The 23,246-nt window shown below is 37.7% G+C and overlaps 1 protein-coding gene across 1 annotated transcript; it reads right to left on the bottom strand.

The window, feature by feature from the left end:
* Positions 1-3,758: 3,758 nt before the first annotated feature.
* lg07h1orf174 (linkage group 07 C1orf174 homolog) lies at positions 3,759-21,471 on the bottom strand. Its single transcript, XM_062054506.1, has 4 exons — positions 21,285-21,471; positions 16,799-16,873; positions 13,446-13,820; positions 3,759-3,981 (listed from the first exon to the last, which is right to left on the bottom strand). Exons 1-4 carry the CDS (start codon positions 21,294-21,296, stop codon positions 3,829-3,831), a joined length of 615 nt encoding a protein of 204 aa, XP_061910490.1. The 5' UTR covers positions 21,297-21,471; the 3' UTR covers positions 3,759-3,828.
* Positions 21,472-23,246: the final 1,775 nt, after the last annotated feature.

The raw sequence follows: 23,246 nt of genomic DNA, 5'->3' as shown, positions 1-23,246 counted from the left end.
AAAATGGATGGATGGATGCAAGTGACCGCGCGCAGTCTCTTGAAGACAATGACCTTCACTGAGAAATATACGATTATATCTACACACTGTAAAAGCTGCCAAAGTATAATCATGAATTAATCAATACTTGAAAAATGACAATTATAGAAATATGAAATGCTCCTTTTTCTTAGTAAACTCTTGGTATGAATCTCTACAGTTAGAAAAGGTGCTTGCATGCAAGTTTAATCATCAGTTCAATCTATATTAAAAACCACACTTTGAGATAAATTGCATTCTGCTGGTCATTTGTGACAAAACACTAACATCTGCATTTCATTACATTTAAAGATAGTAGGACTGGATTCAAAATGTTATTTTTTCTAAGAGTTGGCAATTGTCTACAAACTGCCCCGTCATTATAACATGAACCACATCACTTTGCTGCTTCGATTAACATACATTATTTTTACATAACACCTGAATGTTTAACTATTTACAAAGTTGAGTTGAGAGGGAATGGTAGGATACGATACATAAAAGATTTAGTTCAATGTGGTTTTGTCTAAGTTATAAATGTGTTCAAATTACAGTGTAATCTGTGTTGTGTACATAGAGATAATGTATTATGTACCTGTAACAAATATGCTGCCTTCAAAAAAGAACATTCTCCGTTTTAAGGTATTCATTTTTCCCCCCCGCTGTGTGGTTTAGAACTGCATTGCATTTCCTGACAACAGTATTATGGTGAATACCTTAAAAAGCAACATTAAATGTAAGTCTATGTGGTAGTGCTGTTCTGTGGCACACCTCAATAATAAACATTAAAGGGAACATATGATTTTCCTCTTTTCTGACTTATGTTACAATGTTGGAAAATCATGTTAAACAATGTCAAAAGAGTCCACAGTAGTCATAAGATTCATGAATTTGGGTGTGAGTTTGCACGCAGTTTTGAATGTCGCTGAACAATTTTTAAAATATTTTAAAAAGTGGGCCATTTGTGACATCACAGATTGACGGATGTACATAAGTGGTCAAACACATACATAGTGTTGGCCATGAAGGCGCCCATTTGCCGAGGGTCATCCCTTATATTATGCCCTCCCGCCTGCTCCGATGTATAAAGAATAAATCATTCCGTATTTTTGTCCACAATATTTTACACAGGATTAGTTTTTTTGTCAAGATGGGCCACAATGAAGTTAGGTGAGCCGCTAAACGCAGACAGAAAAAGAGTGACATTACGACTTAAGGAAACAAAAGCTAGTATTTTCATCTAGTTGTGGCATGCGCACATTAATACTGTGTGAGATAAATGATGAAAGCAGCTTTTTGTAATGACGCTCGGCCAATTGTAAAGTGGGCATGTGTACCTAATGTTGTGACCGGTGAATTTACATACTGCTTGGGTACATTTTCGCCCATGTCTGGAAAAAAATATATATATATCTTGAAGATGAACATCACCCCTATTTCTTTTTTCCCAAACACGGTCAAAAATGTACCCAAGCAGTATATAAATTCACCAGTATCAAAATGTATCTTTTGAAAATGTAGTTTGATATATATCTTGAGGATGAACATCACCGGCCCTAACTATATTTTCAAAATATACATCTTGACACCTTTGGAGGTGGCGTGTGGGGGGTATCTGCAGCCAAGAGAACACCTTCACACTTTGCAGACTACCTCAAAATGGGGGTTACAAAAGTGACTGTGGAGGAAAATGTACACCAAAGCATATTATTAGCAGTCCATATTATCCAGACCACAAGGAAGTGTGTTGAATGTTGATTAAAATAAAGGTCTACAAATATGAATAAATGGGAACTAACTTGGAAGCCTTTACTGACATATTGAATCATAACTTATAGACATTAAAAAAAATAGTAGGGGTGTAACGGTATGTGTATTTGCATTGAACCGTTTCGGTACGGGGGTTCCGGTTCGGTTCGGAGGTGTACCGAACGAGTTTCCACACGGACATATTAAGTAGCGTAACGCACGTTGTGTAAACGATGCATACCGAGGCACAACACACTTCAGTGTGCATTGTTTACTCAAAATGACGAACATTTGCGGCATTTAAGAAACTCCGCCCTGACAGCTCTGCAAAAGAGGACATGTCCGGTGAAAAGAGGACGTATGGTCAGTCTATCCTAGCCCGTCTAGGGTTGCGTGTATTTTCAATGTACGTTCAGGGTTAAGAAGGGGTTAAAAACAAAACAAATTGTGCGCGCAGCAGCATTTGTGAGGGAGGGTCAGAGACAGAGAGAGCAAGAGAGTTATGATAAATGCGCATGCGTCGCCAGGCTCTGCTTTTTATCCATAGATTTATCAGATTTAATTTTTTATTATCTATAGCAGGGGTGTCAAAAGTGTGCCCCGGAGGCCATTTGCGGCCCACAGCTAATGTTTTAAAGGCCCACGGCACATTCTAAAAATACTATTAAAATAAACAAAAACATAACAAAAGTGAAATAAAAAAGCTTAAAGGTTAAATGTATTTTAGAAAAAGTTGCAATGTTGACTAATAAAACAAAGCTGTTTTTTTTTCTTTCAAACTGTCATTGCTCAAAACATAATATTGAATCAAAATCAATGTTATTATGAATTATTGACCTATCCAAGGTTCCGATTACTTCACATGAAATATTCCACTAAGAAAAATATTTTTGGTGGAAGATTTTGCAAATTTGGTAAATAACCCAAAAATGTATTATTTTTTTTTGTTTTCTTACTGTTCCGAAAATGAACCGAACCGTGACCTCTAAACCGAGGTACGTACCGAACTGAAATTTTTGTGTACCGTTACACCCCTAAAAAATAGTCATATCTTTTTTGTAGTTTTATTCCTTTTTTATTATCGTTATTTTTTGTATTGTTCCCACACTACTATTGCTTTTTTGTGTCACTTTTGATATGATTTTGTCACGGTTTATTTGCTTTTTTATTTTATTTTAATTTTTTGCATCTGATCAAGCCACGAAAATGTGACACTTCTTTTTTGAGTGTGAATGGTGGAAAGGTCCCCGGGAGGTGATGTAGCGATCCTTGATTTCGAGGAATATTCATCCATCTTGCTATGGTCTGGATCGTCTGCTGATCCTGAGCCAGTGCATGATGGATGGATATATACAATATCTGGGTACTTTTTCCTAATAATGTCTATACTGTAAACCTTGAGTTGTTAAAGCCCAAGTGCACCTTCTCTCCTCAAGCGTGCATGTGTGCATGTATGAAGGGTCTGAGTGAGTGAAGTATGATTGTCAAATGTGATTTTAACTGTAAAATTCAATCAAATATATTTGCAAAAAAAATGAATCATAGGTGTAAGACTGAGCATCTGTGTGAAGGCAGGATGTTTGACACAGCTCTTGTACCACCGGATCTCGTTACACGCTCCCCTTGTGGTTTTTAAATGGCATAAGCGTGCTCATTGTCACCTCCAAACCAGGCCTTGAGTGGGCATAAAGGCATTCATAAATAGTTGTATGATATGTGGTAGCAGTAAAATGTTGAAAAATAATGTGATCACCATGGACACAGGCTGTGTTCCAACTGGCAGCACGCTCTCTAAAGACATTCATGCAATGCTGGCTTGTGTTGGACGTGATTGTCTTGAGTGGTGTTGGCCTCCCCACCGCTGTGACAAAGTCAGAAGTGTGAGGTATGCTTATCTTTCGGCATAAGCATCAAAAACAAAAAGGAATGCTCACATTACCTTGGTGCTTGTGATAGGCTGACTGGACTTCTCATAAGTTTCATTTGGCTGCTTTATACACTTTTTTTTTTTTTTTCAAGCTAAGTGCTGAAAAGTTTCTGAGTGCAGAAAGTAAGACGCCGTCACAAAGTATCCTCTTGCTGTGTACTGCTGAGGCCTGCCTCTGCCTCTGCCTCCTGCTGCTCTTCATCGCTGTCTTCCAGAGCGTAATAATGGCGCCGCCTGTGCCTTCTCTGATGACGAGAAGTCGTCGCTGATGTTCTTTGAGGAAAATCCTACCGGGACAAACAGCATTACTAGTTAACCAATACAAATCAAACGGGAATTTAAACTTTCTTTGAACCAAGCTCAAATATAACCAAACAAACGTTGACTCATATGCTTACATACTCATCAACATCATAGAGACTTCAGCTCAGTTAGCATGTAAAGCAAGTGTGGTTTGCCTTCTTGGGAAAGCTTTTAAACAGAGTGGCTATAGAACTAACTTCTATATAACTATAGAACACGAAATTGAACTGACAGTGTTAAACTTTTAACTGGTGCTGTATAAAATTATTTATTTTAAACCAGATTAATTGCAGTAAATTACTTGCTTAATTTAAATTAACTGACTGACACGTGCAATTTTATTGTCAGAATGTCTTACTCTAACACAGTGGTTCTTAACCTTGTTGGAGGTACCGAATCCATCAGTTTCATATGCGCATTCCCCGAACCCTTCTTTAGTGAAATATAAAATGTTTTTGGTTTTTTTCAAATTCAAGACAAAGTTATATGTTTTTGGTAACACTTTAGTATGGGGAACATATTTTAAGTAACAAAGACTTAATTTAGTGTTATTTGGTTAGGGTTAGGGCCAGGGTTATAATAAGGCCATGCCGAATAAGGCATTAATAAGTACTTAATAATGACTAGTTAAGAGCCAATATGTTACTAATTTGCATGTTAATAAGCAACTAATTAATGGTGAATATGTTCCCTATACTAAAGTGTTACCATGTTTTATTACTGGTGCACAAAATGATCCGTGCATGAACATCACCTTGTTCAAAAAACAAAACCAACACAGTGCATAAACTGACAACAAATTACACACCTGCAAATCAGTGTGACTTCTGCTGTTGTCGTATCCGTAATACGCCGATAGGGGGAAGTTTTTATTTACACGATGAGTCGGGTGTGTCTTGACCTCCGCCGAACCCCTGAGCCAGACTCACCGAACCCCTAGGGTTCGATAGAACCCAGGTTAAGAACCACTGCTCTAACATTTCTAAAATGTTTTATTTGAAGTCACGTCATTTATTTACTCAAAACTTGGTAACACTATTATCTACTCATTACATATATACTTACAATACGGGTGTTTTTAGAGCGCTTTATCAGCAGAATAAAGCAAATACCATTACCTCCATTATTAGCTGACTTTTGCTAGTGTTTATTTGCAAGTTAAAATGCTTAAAAAAACATGTGTGCATGTCCACATAAGGATTGTGAATGATCTGCAAAACCCCTTTAACACTTATTAATTAAATACTAAACACTTCAGTCAACTCACCCTCCCTCCCCTATCCAAACACAGAGTTTGACATTTACCTTCAATGAATTCTAATTTCGGGTCAATTGCGACAAGGACCGCAGAGTTCTGATTGGTCAGCTTTTATTTCTGATATGTAGCTTTTCATGTTTATTTCTCCTGCGAAAGCAGCATTTTTGACTGAAGCGCCTTCTCTTTTGGTTTTGCAGCAACAAAAGTAACCCCACATCCATTAGTTTCAGGTTGTCGTTTCAGTTACTTTTGTTCACTACTACTGCACAGGAAACCAAATAGCCAGTCAAGGAGAGTTGTGCTTGTGTACTCTGGAAGAAAAAAATTCAAGACACCCTGAGATGTAGTGGCCACACAGGGTCATAATTCAGGTTTATGTGACAATAACACTCTGCTAACACATTCCTGATCCGGTTCTATTTTTCACGGTCTTGAAAGGGTTCCGACATTACAGAGCTGAGAATCTCAAGGAACCACACTGAGATCGGTAGATTGTGAGTTCAAACCCCGGCCGAGTCATACCAAAGACTATAAAAATGGGACCCATTACCCCCCTGCTTGGCACTCAGCATCAAGTGTTGGAATTGGGGGTTAAATCACCAAAAATGATTCCCGATATGATATGAAGCGTTGGCCGTGCCCGGGAATCATTTTTGGTGATATATATATATATATATAAAACCAGTGTGAATCAATCCATAGCCTTGTTGTTTGAGGTCACCAAATGCTGTCTGTAGGAAAAATACGGAAAATCTGCTAAAAGCTAAGCCTAACATTGAAGAAGCATTTATCATTAACTGAATGGGGCTTAGAAAATAAAGCAGTTTTTCTGTAGACTATTCAATGTCATTGGTGTTTGCAAACGTGTGTCCATTTGTGTTTTTCACATTTCTTGTTCTTTTTCTTACAGCACTCAATGACATCGAACAGCACGGATTGATGCACACCGTATTTGTGCTCGGAAACTGCATAATGTGATATAAATGCACGCACCCTCAAAATGTCAATTTCACTCATTTATTAACTAAACTGTTCCACATTAATATAAGGATAATAAATTAAAGGAAAATATTTTGTTTGTTTCACAACACCTCAGTCACCTTTTATTAAGCATACTTAGCCTTATAACTGTGGCTAAGATAACAAATTAACAAAAAGACAAAAGTTAACTTTAAGGCTGAAACGACGCGTCGACGTAGTCGACGTCATCGGTTACGTAAATACGTCGACGCCGTTTTTGTGCGTCGACGCGTCGCATATTTACGTCACACTACCGTCATGGTGGAGCGCAAAGCAGACTGTGCGAGCGAGGGGAAAAACGCACGCCAAAAGTCGTCAAAAGTGTGGGAGTATTTCAATACACAGCCTAATAATGTTGTTGTATGCACACTGTGTCGAGCGGAAATGGCCTATCATAGCAGCACAACGGCTATGAACGAACATTTGAAAAGAAAACCATCAACCATCAACTAGTCAATCGTCCGCGTTAGCATACGTTGTCATCATTACACAAAAACATGAATGTGTCATTTGTATCTGCTAGGGGTGTAACGGTATGTGTTTTGTATTGAACCGTTTCGGTACGGGGCTTTCGGTTCGGTACGGGGGTGTACCGAACGAGTTTCTAAGCTAAAGCTAACTATCTGCTAAAGTCTTAACAAGTTGCTTTGCTTGTCTGCCTCTGTCTCACCACGCAGCATTGTCCCACCCATACAACCATCTGATTGGTACACACGCAGCATTGTCCCACCCACACAACCATCTGATTGGTACACACGAAGCATTATCAGCCAATCAGCAGTGCGTATTCATAGCGCATGTAGTCAGCGCTTCAGCGTGGAGCAGATAGGTGTTTAGCAGGTGAGCATCAGGCAGCAGACTCTCCCCAAATGATAATAAACACCTCCCAGTCAACTACTAGTAACATCACTATGAGCCCGTTGACCTACTAGAAACTTAAACTGCAGCTCAGCTCGCTCGCAGTCCTGGTTTGAGGTGAAGGCTAATTACCTCTCAGTTCCAGCCACATCGACCCCTTCTGAGCGCCTATTTTCAGCTGCTGGGAATATTGTAAACAAGAAAAGAAGCAAAGCAAGTAGACATGCTAACCTTTCTTCATTACAACTGTTAGTCACTCACTGGAATGAGTAGAATTGGTTATTGTGTACTGTGTTGGACTGGATGTTTATTTTGCACATTTTAAAAGCAATACTTAATGTTTACAGTGCTCCAGAATATTTAGATTGGCACTTTTTTGTATTGGATGTTTATCTTTATTTTTGCACATTTTAGCAAATAAGCAATACTTTCACTTTTGTTGAAATGTTTACACTGTTGTTACAGAATATTTCGTTTTGCACTTTTTTGTATTGGATGTTTATCTTTATTTTTGCACATTTTAAAGCAAAATAAGCAATACTTTTACTTTTGAAATGCTTATACTATTGCAGAATATTAAGATTTGCACTGGATGTTTACTTTTATATTTGCACATTAAAAAGCAAATAAGCTACTTTTAATTTTGTTAAATGTTAAAAGTTTTAAATGTTTACATTGTTACAGAATATTTTGTCATGTTGTTGTCAATGTTGACTGAGTGGCCATACTTTTTTTTTTTGTAAATAAAAACCATGCCTTTTGAAAAAACTGGCCTACTTTTATTTTTTCATCTTCATTTTAAATAATAAAAAAAAAAAAAATCGGTAAAAGGAAAAATAATCTATAGATGAATCGAAAAAATAATCTATAGATTAACCGATTAATCGAAAAAATAATCTATAGATTAATCGATAGAAAAATAATCGTTAGCTGCAGCCTTAGTTAACTTTTTGCTTTCACTGAGGTAGTAGCCAGACAAGTTAAGTAGACAACAAAAATAATAGAGCAAGAAATGTATACAACCATGTGTGAAAACTACAAAATCATTCATGTCAACTCAGCGCTAAGATGTGAAAAAGGTTACAAATTATACATTACATGACCGTCACAGTACAAACAAGTCCAATATTGTAACCATTTTATGCAATTAACCAAAACGACAAAATGTAACTTGTTTGCTTTAACTGAAGTAGTCAGACAAGTTAAGTAGACAACCAAAATAATGGAGCAAAAAATACATAGATCGAACCATATTGTATAAAAACTCAAAATCATTTACATTAACTCAGCTCTGTTGTGCAAAAGGTTACAAATTACATATGACCTTCACAGTGCAAACAAGTCCAAAAAGTGCAAATTAATTTCCTTTTTGCATACTTTGCAGCAGGCTACACGTGGATTTGGTCCACGTTTTATCCAAAGTTTGTATTTGTCATTTTCCATCCAATGTTCATTAAAACGACCTGGACTGATGCACCACCGTCCTCTTGGGGGCGACACAGAGCCTTGACAACAACCTAATGTAAGGGCTCATGCAAAGCCAACAGATCAAGCGTGTAGCTTTCATTTTTAAGGAAACTTATTTTATTTGTTTCCATTTTATTATTAGCCTATTGAGTCAGACTGCCGAAAAATATGATGAACAAATCCAAGCATTTACAAGCACCATCCATCCATCCATCCATCCATTTTCTACCGCTTGTCCCTTTTGTGGTCGCGGGTGGTCTCTGGAGCCTATCTCAGCTGCATTCGGGCGGTAGGCGGGGTACACCCTGGACAAGTCGCCCCCTCATCGCAGGGCCAACACACTTCACCCAAAATTCAAGCATCTTTCAAACCTTGAAAACACAACATTAAAATCCAAGCATTTTCAAGGTTTTAACCCTGTATATGGCTTACAATAACATAGCACATGACTAACTACACTACAACAGGCCCGGACACAGGCAACAAGACCGCCTGCTGGCCCGGGTGAGGAGTCAGTTAAGAAAGAATTAACCAGCACCAGTAAGGAAAGTTCCTGCGCACACAGCATTTCTCGTAGAATAATACAAAACTCACTACGTTTTTTCTCTAGTGACTGTGCCAGAGGTAGACATGCATTCTACTGAGGTCAAATCTACCGCAGCACGAAGCACATAATCAAGATTCCCACCATATCAATTCCTAGATGTGGTCAAAATTATTTGCGACGAACTATGTGAGATAGACGTAATGTTATCAATTTCAGTACAGGGTTTCCCCCAGCTTAAAATCTACATGTGGCGGTGGGGGCGTGGCTAGGTGGCATGGCCAATGTGACATCATCACACATTTGCATATTTGTTGATGATGCACATATATTTTAATGCCAAAAATTATTTACGTACATTTCAAAACTAAGTGTGTTATTAGTAATTAGTATTAACATTTGTTATATCGTTTTGCTCTATTTTTATAACTGTTATTATAGCACAATGTAACACAGGCTGTATACCAGTGGCAGCTGCTGGTCTTTCAAATAGGGGAAGCTTTTTTTCAGCTACTCTTTAAACATAAGTACAGTCTCCAATAACAGATGCAATATATAAACATGCTAGATTTTACAAAGAAAACTTCTCTTAAAAAAGTATAAATATCTCCCTATCAATAGGTACAACGGAATGAAAGTTGAAAAATGCTTTGGCAGTGTTTTATATTTCAAGATTGCTGATTCACTCATGTTGCTGTCAATCAAAAAAGGATTCAGCCCAGACAGGTCATCCAATCATCATGCAGAAGCCCTGCAAACCCCTTTCAATCACTTGTATTCTTTCGCCCAACGTCCGTGGGCGGTACAAAGTCGAGTATTGATCCAATGATTGTCTTGTTTGGCTTCAGCACTGTGACGCAACCACATCATGGAAAAAAAGTTGCGCTGTCACCAAAGTAGCTGTTTCTAAATAAAATGCTCTCCAAAGTAATCGCTCCCATTTTAAAGAAATAACAGAGGAACTCTTGCGACTCGTAAATGGGACAAAACAAACATGTTTACTTGACCCACTTCCTGGGAAACTTATCAAGGAGCTGTTCGTAATATTAGGACAATCAGTGCTAAATATGATTAACTTATGACTTTCCTATGGCACAGTTTCTCTTGCATTCAAAACAGCGGTTATTCATGCACTGCTCCAAAGATCTAACCTGCATTCGTTACGTCTTATCTCAATTGCTGTAACATATTATTTTCGGGTCTTTCTATGTCTAGTAATTAAAAGGATAACTTTGGTACAAAATGCGGCTGTTAGACTTATGACAAGGACGAGAAAGTTTGATCAAATTACTGGCTCACTTGCACTGGCTTCCTGTGCACTTCAGATTCAACTTTAAGGTTTTATTACTTACGTATAACACACTAAACGGTCTAGCTCCATCCTATCTTGCTGATTGTATTGTACCATATGTCCCGACCAGAAATCTGCGTTTTAAGAACTCCTGCTTATTAGTGATTCCAAGAGCCCAAAAAAAGTCTGCGGGCTCTAGACCGTTTTCCAGTACAATTTGAGATGCTACCTTGGTAGAAGCATTTAAGTCCCGTCTTAAAACTCATTTATATACTCTGACCTTTAAATAGACCCCTTTTTTAGACCAGTTGACCTGCCGCTTCTCTTTTCTGCTAAGCCCCCCTCTCATGCATGGAGAGGTTATCAGGTGGCCATGGATTAGTTTCCAAGTCCGGACCACTCCTCTATGCATCAGTTGGTGATGTCTCTGCGCTGCCGACTTGTCTACATGCAAATGGATTCCCTATGGACTGGACTCTCACATTATAAACTGTACCCACTTGGCATCCATAGCATTCCTCCCCAAGTAAGGCTGAAACGACGCGTCGACGTAGTTGACGTCATCGGTTACGTAAATACGTCGACGCCGTTTTTGTGCGTCGACGCGTCGCATATTTACGTCACACTACTGTCATGGAGGACCGTCATGGCGGACCGCAAAGCAGACGGTGCGAGCGAGGGGGAAAAAAATCACGGCAAAAGTCGGCAAAAGTGTGGGAGTATTCCAATACACGGCCTAATAATGTTGTTGTATGCACGCTGTGTCGAGCGGAAATGGCCTATAATAGCAGCACAACGGCTATGAACGAACATTTGAAAAGAAAACCATCAACCAGTTAATCGTCCGCGTGAACATACGTTGTCATCATTACACAAAAACATGAATGTGTCATTTGTATCTGCTAGGGGTGTAACGGTACGTGTTTTGTATTGAACCGTTTCGGTACGGGGCATTCGGTTCGGTACGGGGGTGTACCGAACGAGTTTCTAAGCTAAAGTGTTAACAAGCTGCTTTGCTCCTTCTGCCTCTGTCTCAGCACTCAGCATTGTCCCACCCACACAACCATCTGATTGGTACACACAAAGCATTATACAAAGCGTTATCAGCCAATCAGCAGTGCGTATTCAAAACGTTACCAGCCAATCAGCAGTGCGTATTCAGAGCGCATGTAGTCAGCGCTTCAGCGTGGAGCAGATAGGTGTTTAGCAGGTGAGCATCAGGCAGCGGACTCTCCCCAAATGATAATAAACACCTCCCAGTCAACTACTAGTAACATCACTATGAGCCCGTTGACCTTCTAGAAACTTAAACTGCAGCTCAGCTCACTCGCAGTCCTGGTTTGAGGTGAAGGCTAATTAGCTCTCAGTTCCAGCCACATCGACCCCTTCTGAGCGCCTATTTTCAGCTGCTGGGAATATTGTAAACAAGAAAAGAACCAGAGCATGTAGACATGCTAACCTTTCTTCATTACAACTGTTAGACACTCACTGTAATGAGTAGAATTGGTTATTGTGTACTGTGTTGGACTGGATGTTTATTTTGCACATTTTAAAAGCAATACTTAATGTTTACAGTGCTCCAGAATATTTAGATTGGCACTTTTTTGTATTGGATGTTTATCTTTATTTTTGCACATTTTAGCAAATAAGCAATACTTTCACTTTTGTTGAAATGTTTACACTGTTACAGAATATTTCGTTTTACACTTTTTTGTATTGGATGTTTATCTTTATTTTTGCACATTTTAAAGCAAAATAAGCAATACTTTTACTTTTGAAATGCTTATACTATTGCAGAATATTAAGATTTGCACTGGATGTTTACTTTTATATTTGCACATTAAAAAGCAAATAAGCTACTTTTAATTTTGTTAAATGTTAAAAGTTTTAAATGTTTACATTGTTACAGAATATTTTGTCATGTTGTTGTCAATGTTGACTGTGTGGCCATACTTCAATCAATCAATCAATCAATCAATGTTTATTTATATAGCCCTAAATCACAAGTGTCTCAAACGGCTGTACAAGCCATAGCGACATCCTCGGTACAGAGCCCACATACGGGCAAGGAAAACTCACCCCAGTGGGACGTCAATGTGAATGACTATGAGAAACCTTGGAGAGGACCGCATATGTGGGTAACCCCCCCCCCCCCCCCCCCTTCTAGGGGAGACCGAAAGCAATGGATGTCGAGTGGGTCTGACATAATAATGTGAAAGTCCAGTCCACAGTGGATCCAATACATCAGCGAAAGTCCAGTCCATAGTGGGGCCTTCTTTTTTTTTGTAAATAAAAGCAATGCCTTTTGAAAAAACGGGCCTACATTTATTTTTTCATCTTCATTTTAAATAAAAAAAATAATCGGTAAAAGGAAAACTAATCTATAGATTAATCGAAAAAATAATCTATGGATTAATCGATTAAGCGAAAAAAATAATCTATAGATTAATCGATAGAAAAATAATCGTTAGCTGCAGCCTTCTTATTGTTCCAATTGGGTTGAGTTTTTTCTCTTGCCTGGATGTAAGTTAAGATCTAAGAATGCCGTTGTGGTGTGTGAAGCCCTTTGAGGCACTTGTGATTAAGGACTATATGAATACATTTTGATTGACTTGACTTCCTACTTCCGGCAACAAACGCAAAGAAGACAGCTATTTTTGGAAAATTAGGATTCCCAAACTTATCTGTTTGAAGCTGAGTATACAGAGGATGAACTGCTAATTATAGAAGCTTAGCGAGCAGATGGAAGCCGGGAGAGTCAAGACTGGCGTGACCTGACTGTAAATGTGGCGCTTGGAGCAAAGTTATACCGACAGAAATGGAGTGCATACCCAAAATCAACTGAAAAAAACGTCCACGGCCAAGTTGACCAAACAGACAAATGTCCATCGAGTAAGTCACTACAGCCCACAGAGGTTTTTCTTTAAAGTGTACACATTGGTAAACACAATCTTAATAAATAATTAAACTATTGATAATGACTTTCTGACAACTGAGCTTTTTGGCTTACCTGTAACTCATCCAGATTTCCGAAAAACTGTTCCACAGGAAGAATCTGGTTGCTGTCATCATCAGGAAACACGTTTTTGTCCGATTCTTGGCACTCCATGTCATCAGGACCACGCATGTCCTGTACACCGTACCATGCGCAGGTCTCCAAAAAGGGGCTGGTCCGCATGTCGTTTTCTTTGCCATCCTGCCCGTCCAACAGAGGAGACGCAGAGCATCGCTGTCTGCCTGCAGACAGGAGGCACTCACAGCTGATGTGAGACAGTCTCTCTGATGTGTCGCCGGCCGCTTTGCTTTTAGCGCTAGCCACCGAACTGCTCTCCGCTTCACAGAGCGCCTTTGGACTTTTCACGCATTTCCTCCTGGGGACAGAAACCTGTGACATAGTGAAGAAGAAGAATGGAAAGATTATGCAAATTTAGTCATCAATTTTGTAAACTTTAAAAAGGTCACATATATGATATAATACTATTTTTAAGTATGTTAAATAAACCTAAGAAGTTCCACAAATAGTGTACTTGAAGAGTGTTGGGCAAACTTGCCCTTTTTACATTTAAAGTGCTTAACTGGAACACGCTCAGTTTCTGTGTCTGTAGCCTATTAGCTGAAGAAAAATGATATGATCAAACCTTCATATCCACGGTCTGGAACTGACCAAAATATAATTTGCAGAGATTCCAGGTTTATTTTAAGATGCAGGGCGGGCTCATTTAGCTAGGAGTCGGTCAAAAGAGGTATCGTGTACATGATACCTTGCCCCCCCCAAATTCAAGACTCTCATGGGAAAAAATGCATTCTACTATTTTGCCACCACACAGTGGAATGCACTACCAACAGACCTTGAAATTCGAACTTCCATACTAAATGTTAAAACTGCCATAAAATCATGGCTCAGCTCAACCTCTACCTGATCTGAATGAAAATTGATCCCCAGCAACTTTCCAAAGCATCAACCAGGTTTATATGTGGTTAAGTGTATATATATTTTCTCATTCTGTTTTGCACACTCTTGGAGTCAACCTAAACAGAAGGATCTTGACAAAAGAGAAATGTTTAGAGAGAGATATTTAAAAACGCTCTTTTAAAAAAAATAGAATTACATCTCTCTGAAAAGATACAAAGAACACTAAACTGATGAGGAAAATATGTACACTATGTACATGACACTATGTCATGTACATAGTGTCATGTACATAGTGTATATACCCCCCCATTTTTTGTATATATTGTTTTTCAAATCACCTGACATGTATACTGCGTATATGTAGATAATTTATCCATTTTTTAACGTAATTTTTTATATACATGTTACATATATTTTATTATTGAATGTATCAAATGTGATGAATATTTAATGGTCCACAATGGAAACAAGCCTTTTGGCTTTTTGTGCCATCCATTTGCCTTTTTAAAGCATTACATGGATTCAATTATTTAACTTCTTAAGGCCCAAGCTGTTTGTTTACATGCTTTGTTTATTTCTCTTTGCTATTTGGGCTTATTGGACCCTAATTAGAATAAAAACCAAGAATCAGCTTTTGATATGATGTACTTAGTCCATAAGTACACAAATGTGTACTTCATGTTTAGTGACATGCTAATTCTTATTTTTACAGTTTTTTTTCCAAATTCCATTGTATGTTATACTCTTCTGACACTACCAGATGGCAGTATAAGTGTCCACATAAGCGGCCATAAGACCCCAATTCAATAGTGTACACAATTTTGGAAATAAGAGCTAATAGGTGCTGTCCACGCATGTGGCCACTAAGCCTTTAGAGGTTTTAATTAAGATGTCAATAAACTTCTCAATCAATCAATCAATCAATCAATCAATCAATCAATGGAAGGTCCTTCCTTCCTTGTTCTCATGTTTTTACACCCTCCCGAGAAGTGCTGCAACACAACAAAATCAGGTGGAAAAAAATATGATTACAAAGCCAAATGTCCTGTCATGGGAATATTTCAGCCACATATTGGATGGGCAATATACACCCATCAACACGGACAAACAAGCGAGAAAGCCATGATCGCATGACAGCAACAATAAAAATAAAAAAACATTTATCCTTCTGGGAAAAAAATGCACTCTAAGATGTTTAATACTTATTTGAATTACTTGCTTACAGAACTGATTCCATTTTATTTATTTTTTGGTTTATTTAGCTGAGATAGGCTGCAGCACCTGCCGCAACCACGATAGGGACAAGCGGTAGAAAATGGATGGATGAATAGAAATTAGGATAAAGTTATTTTCCTTCCAATTACAGTACAATGATAAACAACTCTACAGTAATGAGAAAATGTGGGATCTGAGTCGAGGATGTCATTGTGGCTTGTGCAGCCCTTTGAGACACTTGTGATTAAGGGCCATATAAATAAACTTTGATTGATAATAAGAAATAAAAGTATATATCCTTTTAAATAGTTACTTGCATTATTATATTATGATTACAATAAAGACTATAGTTTTTTTCAAGTATTTGTTCAGCATGGTTTAGACAAAAGCTCAATTATTTTTTCAAGTAAATTAGTGCATATTGTTCTGTGTGGCACCTTTAAGGGGCTGTTTGCAACATTTACACATGCCTAGAGGCTGCCAACTTTCCAATGTATTTTACACAGTATATCCCACCCTCTTACAGCTTCTCGTACGTAATGACTAATTATGTACGTTCGTAACACCTGCACGTGCATTCCCTTTAGGTGTTGTTAGCTAATATTAGTGATTTGAGTAGCTAGCATTCATTGAATGTATCAACTATTAGCTACTACTAGCTGTCAATGAATGTATCAACTATTATAACAACAACATAACTGCAAATTGTTCATTACTTCTCTTGGACTGCTTTCGTGTGTGTGCACGCACTCCCTGGCGTACGTGTTGATGAGACCGGGTGAGTGACAGCCGCACCCACCAATCATTTTATTCTGGCCGATAAACAGTTTTATGACAAACTTTTTAATTGTGAAAAATATAATTGTCAAACAAATTGGTAACATAAGCTAGCCGGCCGGTAGTGTTCTTGTATATTTTTTGCTCTGAAAATGTTACTGTGAGGAAGTTGCAAACAGCATCTTTCAGATAAAAATATGTTGATTGACAGTCTAAAAGTAACATGTCCTGTTATTGTCTCAGTGTTACGCATTTTATGTATAAAATATAAAAATCGCAATTAACTTTTTTCTCAAAATCAGGCAGCCTTACTTCCCACAAAGGCCCAAGGAAAACATTGTCATAAAAAATGAAAAAAAATTCACAATAGTAGACGTTTAAAAGGCATTCACTGAATTGGGGGTGCAGATTTGTAAAAAAAGTTTTGTGTTTCACTTTGTATTGCCAAGAGAACACACCTTTTTGGAGTTTTTGGGCTCAGAGACACTCTTCCTCTTTCTGTGCATCACCACCTTGTTGAGTTGACCAGGCATCTGATGAGACAACTTCAATCAGCATTCATAATATTAAGCAGTATTCCAGCTTTTAATGACCAAATGCAGGGCTCAAATTCTACAGCGGCAACTACGGGAAGTGTTGCAACCGCCCTCGTCTTTCGCCGTAATGCCCCAAAAAATTGACCAACATTTGCGGCAAGAACATGCTGTGACCGCCTTTCACTTTGTACATGTTAATGGACGAGGGATGTAACAGTAAACGGTATAATGATAATTTGCGATAGTTAGTAATACCATTTATTTTTTTAATTACTGAAAACCTGTCATTTATTAATGCATTTTAGGCAAGACGAAGTCAGGCGCATGCGCACTAGCGGTGTTTGGCTGGATAATCATGGCGGACCAACGACACTGACTTTGCTCGGGAGATTTACCCTCGGAGTAAACGGAGCCAAGCGCTTGGTTTAACGTCATTTTCCCTTGCGTTTAAGAGCGCACTGCTGTGTTTAGATGGAGACAGGTGTGGACAATATTGGAGACACTTGTCCCCACACTAAAAGTATACAGCAAAGGAGAAAACTATTTGATGTTTTGCAGCAGGCGATGTGTCGTGAACGTTGTCACAACTTATTTACAATGTCTTTACTTTGTTGACTGGGATGTTCCCTCGTCCTTTATTTAACTGCTAACTGTATCAGTGTTCAAATAACAATACTGGCTAAAACGTTTTGTCATCTCATCGAATTGAACACAGGCTGTGAAGATTGTTTATTCAATGTGAGAGGGATCACTCCAGGTTTTTTTTGTTGGCCAAACTGTTGTACTGAACCACTAGGGAGTTGTTGGAGAAGAACAAAGCTTGTTTATTAGAGTTCATCTTCATTAGCCAAACTGCTTTGTTTTATTTTGATATCAAAAAGTAAACAAGGTTTTTTTTTACATTAATTTTGCTTTTTTTCATGTCACTACGGTGTTACTTCAAAAATCATTCATTTTCTTAATGTTTTATTGTGTATAGTTAGTTCCTATACGACATATTTCTGCTCAAACTCTTAATGGATCTGTCCTGATACAGCTTCTACATATAAATGTACATCACTTAAAAAAAAAAAAAAGAATAAAAACTCTCTCTATCAAAATGTAAAAATAGAGATAAAGGCATCATGTAATGACAAAAAGCTGACAAGTTGATGTTATTAAAGAATTTAAAAAAAACTAATATATGTCTATAAATATATGGATAACGTTTATGTATAGTCTTTTTATTAGACATTACAAATGACATGATGATAGGCTCCAGCACCCCCCGCGATCCCAAAAGGGACAAGTGGTAGAAAATGGATGGATGGATGATGGCATTACGTTCACACCCCAACACTGCTTTACCTAACAATCAGTAATCGTGATTTCAATATTGATAACAATAATCTTAATTATTACTTTGGCCATAATTGGCAGCCCTAGAGCTCATACATGAACGCTATTTTGTGTGTGTGTATGTATATATATATATATATATATATATATATATATATATATATATATAGTCAAGGTTTCTGGGGTTTATCCGTTATACAGTGCTCAATACTGGGGTAGAGCGGAATATACGTTTTTTGTATATACATATATATATGGTCGAGGTTTCTGGGGTTTATCCGTTATACAGTGCTCAATACTGGGGTAGAGTGGAATATACGTTTTTTGTGTGTGTGTGTGTGTGTGTGTGTGTGTATATATGTATATAAATATATATATATATATAGTCTAGGTTTCTGTGGTTTATCCGTTATACAGTGCTCAATACTGGGGTAGAGCGGAATATACGTTAGGTCAGAAAAAACAGTCAAACCTGCAAAACAGGCTTGTATGGATGATATAGCCTGTGTTTTTTCTGACCTAACGTATATTCCACTCTACCCCGGTATTGAGCACTGTATAACGGATAAACCACAGAAACCTTGACACATATATGTATATGTGTGTATATATATGTATATATATATATATATATATATATATATATATATATATATATATATATATATATATGTATGTGTTAGGTCAGAAAAAACACAGTCAAACCTGCGAAACAGGCTTGTATGGATGATATAGCCTCTGTGTTTTTTATGACTTAACGTATTTCCGCTCTACCCCGGTATTGCGCACTGTATAACGGATAAACCACAGAAACCTTGACATATATATATATATATATATATATATACCAATCACCAATCATACTGTTTATATGGCATGATAACTGTACTCCGGCTTCCTCCCACCTCCAAAGACATGTACAAGGGGATAGGTTGATTGGTAACACTAAATTGGCCCTAGTGTGTGAATGTGAGTGTGAATGTTGTCTCTGTGTTGGCCCTGTGATGAGGTGGCGACTTGTCCAGGGTGTACCCCGCCTACCGCCCGAATGCAGCTAAAATAGGATCCAGCGACCCCCCCAACCCCAAAAGGGATAAGCGGTAGAAAAAGGATGGATATATATCTATACATATTTATATATATATATAGGGTTGGGTATCGAGTATCGATTGGAACCGGGACTAACTTTCCGATTCTCCCAGAATCGTTCAAAAGTTTACATTTCGATTCCTATTTTCGATACCAGTCCGCCGACCGGAAAAAAATATGTCCGCCGAACCGGAAGAAGAAGCCGCTGAACACCAACGAAGAAGCGCCCACCGCCGGAAGTGTTAGCATAGCCGAGCGAGTCAGTCAAGCTCAAGCATGGATAGCGGGCGTCGGCGGTCCAAAGTGTGGCTTTACTTTACAAAAAAAAATGAAATAACCGCGAAATAACAGAGCTCCATGTCCATCAAGAAACGAGAGGAGAGAGAGCTGCAGATGTACCAGGACGTTCCACCGATACTTATGTCTGACGACCCTGCTGCATGGTGGTGGTCCGGTGGAACCAACAAAAGACTTATCCTTTGCTGTCATATCTCGCTTTCTCCTATTTATGCGTTCAAGCTTCTTCCACACCCAGCGAACGTGTATTTTCCACAGCAGGAGACACTATCTGTCCAGAACGCTCACGCATCCTGCCTGAGAAGGCAGATATGGTCATTTTCCTAAACAAGAACTGTCTCTGATTTTATACTGTATCTGCTGCTAATCTGGACTGGGTTTTGCAAGTTGTTTCTTATTGTTTATTTGCTTTTCTGCACCAGGTTAGCCCATCAGTGGGAGCACGGAAACATTTTTAAGTACCTGCAGCATCATACACTTGTGTGTGTAAATGTGTTTTCATGAGGTTTCCTGCAGCATCATACACTTGTGTGTGTAAATGTGTTTTCATGAGGTTTCCTGCAGCATCATACACTTATGTGTAAATGTGTTTTCATGAGGTTTTCAAAAATAAAGCTCTCTTGAGGAAAGTGTACCCCTGGGAAAATGTATTCATAATTTATAATATTTATATTCAAGTTCATAGATTTGATATTTATATTATAGTTGAAAACAGCCCTGTGAGGAATTTATAGTAAAGTTCATAAAAAGTTAATAGAATTAAAATTTGATGGAGAATGTCAGACTATTTCATTCAGAAAGACTGTAGGTTAGCTAGCTCATTTAAAATATCCTAAACTTTTTTTTGACCCTGCCTCTTAAAAGAATCGGAATCGAGAATCGTCAGGAATCGGAATCGAAACAAAAGAATCAGAATCGTTCGAATTCAAACGATACCCAACCCTATATATATATATATGTATATACGTATATATGTATATACGTATATATATATATATATATATATATATATATATATATATATATATATATATATATATATATATATACATACATATATATATATACATATATATATATATACACATATATATATATATATATACACAGATATATATATATATATCCTGCCCTCCTTTAAGGCAACACTTGCCTTGACCTTAAAAAGTTAAAATTCGAGGCCTGCAAATGAAATTATAATATGACCTTACAAATTCTGTCTGCTGTTTGTATTTGTCCGGTGACTGGAGACCAGCCCAAAGTGAGCTACATTGGCTCCAGCTCACCAAATGAGGACACACTGCATAGAAAGGGACGGATGGACATGATATATACGTAATACATTATATATACGTAATCAATGATATATACGTCATTGGTTGCAACGTAAATAACGTAGCATGACTAATTGACTACTAGTCACTTGACCATCTTCGTCAAGTGTGAGTGGATCTTGTCAGGCGAGCCTGCATGTTTCTCCTTCGTCAAACATAAACGCAACATTTTAAGCACTTTATACTCGCTTGACAATTAAAACGCGACGTTAATCCCAGCACATTTCACTCTAAATAACAAGCGTCCCAAACCCGAGCTAACACCGCTAGCAAGAACCGTGAACCAAAGCGTTGACCTTAAACGACTTAGCAGTGAGATAAAAACGCTCCACCACAGCCCAGACACTTACCTTGCGTATCATCTATCGGTGGTAACTTATTACCAAACAAAACAATACTTTTTTTCAGCTGGCTCCTTGATATCTTTGGTTGTTACACGACTACGTGACGTTGTGGCTTTTTTTTTCCGGCGCCGTGTTGTTCTCTCCAATTTCTTTCAGCTGTGTAGTTCAGATCAGGCCGCAGCGTGGTGACGTCACGCGTCGCCGTAATACGTAGATACCGGAAATGAAATGTAGATACTGTTGGAGCCAAAATTCCTTATTTGTTTACATTGTTTTTATTTTATTTTATCTAAATTGATTGTTGGGTTCAGCATGTTTAATTTCCTTTTTTGGCAGACTGCTCCACTCACTTCCTGTTAAGAACCAGGAAGTATTGACGGGGGAGGGGACTGTTGCTATGGTGCGGTTACCATGGTAGCCTCCATAAATTAGGTTCAGGTGTGAGCACGGGCAGGGCGATTGGAGGACAAACAGTTTTCGACCGTGGTCGTGTTTGTGTCGTGACAATGCTGTGATAATGTGCCATTGAAGGTCAGCATACTTTGTTATTTAACCTACATCTGATTTAATTTAGATAGCTGGAATAAACGGATTGTCATATCCAAACACAGTTCTACAGTACTGGACATTCTATCATTTACACGCGTCAAACTGGTCAACACAGTCGCCCTCGGTACCAGCCCAAAGGTAAGGGCTGTACAGATACAATTAATAAATGAACATTTTTAAAACCTCCCGTAAACTACTTTAAATTGTATTTAAAATAGGAAAAAAAATGCACTAATTATTTAGTAATTTTGTCAAACTATTTTATGAAGACCTTGAACATTGATATTTTTATATTTATGTTCCGTTATTTATACTTTGCTATTGCTCTTAGATTTGTATTGTGATTCCATTGATTTAATGCATTCTTTGTCAAAAGTACAAGCTGTATATTGCAAATGTAGCTTGACGTCGACTTATAAGGAACATGTCTTGGCGTCATTTCAAAATAAAGTAGTGACTAATATGTTGACACCAACATCCATGAACCCTGTTTGTCCACCAGGCTACGCTAGAGGCATTCAAAGCATCCTACTATTATCAACTATTTTACCTATTATTGTGCAAATACATTTTTGTATAATCAATTGAAAAATGCTGTATTTTTAATCATGTTCAACATTCATAATGACTTTTGTTTGCATTGTTTGCTCTACCAATACCTATATTGCATGTTGTCACAAAGCACTGACATGTTTAAAACAAATAACATTCTTAACTAGAGATGTCCGATAAAATCGGCCGATAAATGCTTTAAAATGTAATATCGGAAATTATCGGTATCGTATTTTTTTCATTTTATTTATTTTAATTAAATCAACATAAAAAACACAAGATACACTTACAATTAGTGCACCAACCCAAAAAATTCACACTCATTCACACAAAAGGGTTTTTTCTTTCTGTTATTAATATTCTGGTTCCTACATTATACATCAATATATAGCAATACAGTCTGCAAGGGATACAGTCCGTAAGCACACATGATTGTGCGTGCTGCTGGTCCACTAATAGTACTAACCTTTAACAGTTAATTTTACAAATTTTCATTAATTACTAGTTTCTATATAACTGTTTTTATATTGTTTTACTTTCTTTTTTATTCAAGAAAATGTTTTTAATTTATTTATCTTATTTTATTTTTTTAAGAAGGACCTTAAGGTTATCTTCACCATACCTGGTTGTCCAAATTAGGCATAATAATGTGTTAATTCCACGATTGTATATATCGGTATCGGTTGATATCGGTATCGGTAATTAAGAGTTGGACAATATCGGATATTGGCAAAAAAAAACATGATCTGACATCCCTATTCTTAACTGTTTTAATTCCTAAATATGCTTGGCATAGTGAAATACTTTTAAAAACGTGCAATTCTACATTTTATCCACTAGAGGCCAGTAGAGGGCCTCCCATACAAT

This window comes from Entelurus aequoreus, linkage group LG07 (genome assembly GCF_033978785.1).
Source record: "Entelurus aequoreus isolate RoL-2023_Sb linkage group LG07, RoL_Eaeq_v1.1, whole genome shotgun sequence".
NCBI lineage: Eukaryota > Metazoa > Chordata > Actinopteri > Syngnathiformes > Syngnathidae > Entelurus > Entelurus aequoreus.
The sequence above is the reverse complement of the archived record's forward strand: the minus strand, read 5'-3'. Positions and strand labels throughout refer to the sequence as shown.

Bases quoted from the DNA above. Each gene is read 5' to 3' on its own strand.
- lg07h1orf174 (XM_062054506.1), bottom strand. The intron at 13,821-16,798 runs GTGTGTTCTCTT...ACTATGTCACAG, and splicing joins AGCCCAAAAACTCCAAAAAG to GTTTCTGTCCCCAGGAGGAA. The intron at 3,982-13,445 runs GTAAGCCAAAAA...TTGTCCCGGTAG, and splicing joins GAAATCTGGATGAGTTACAG to GATTTTCCTCAAAGAACATC.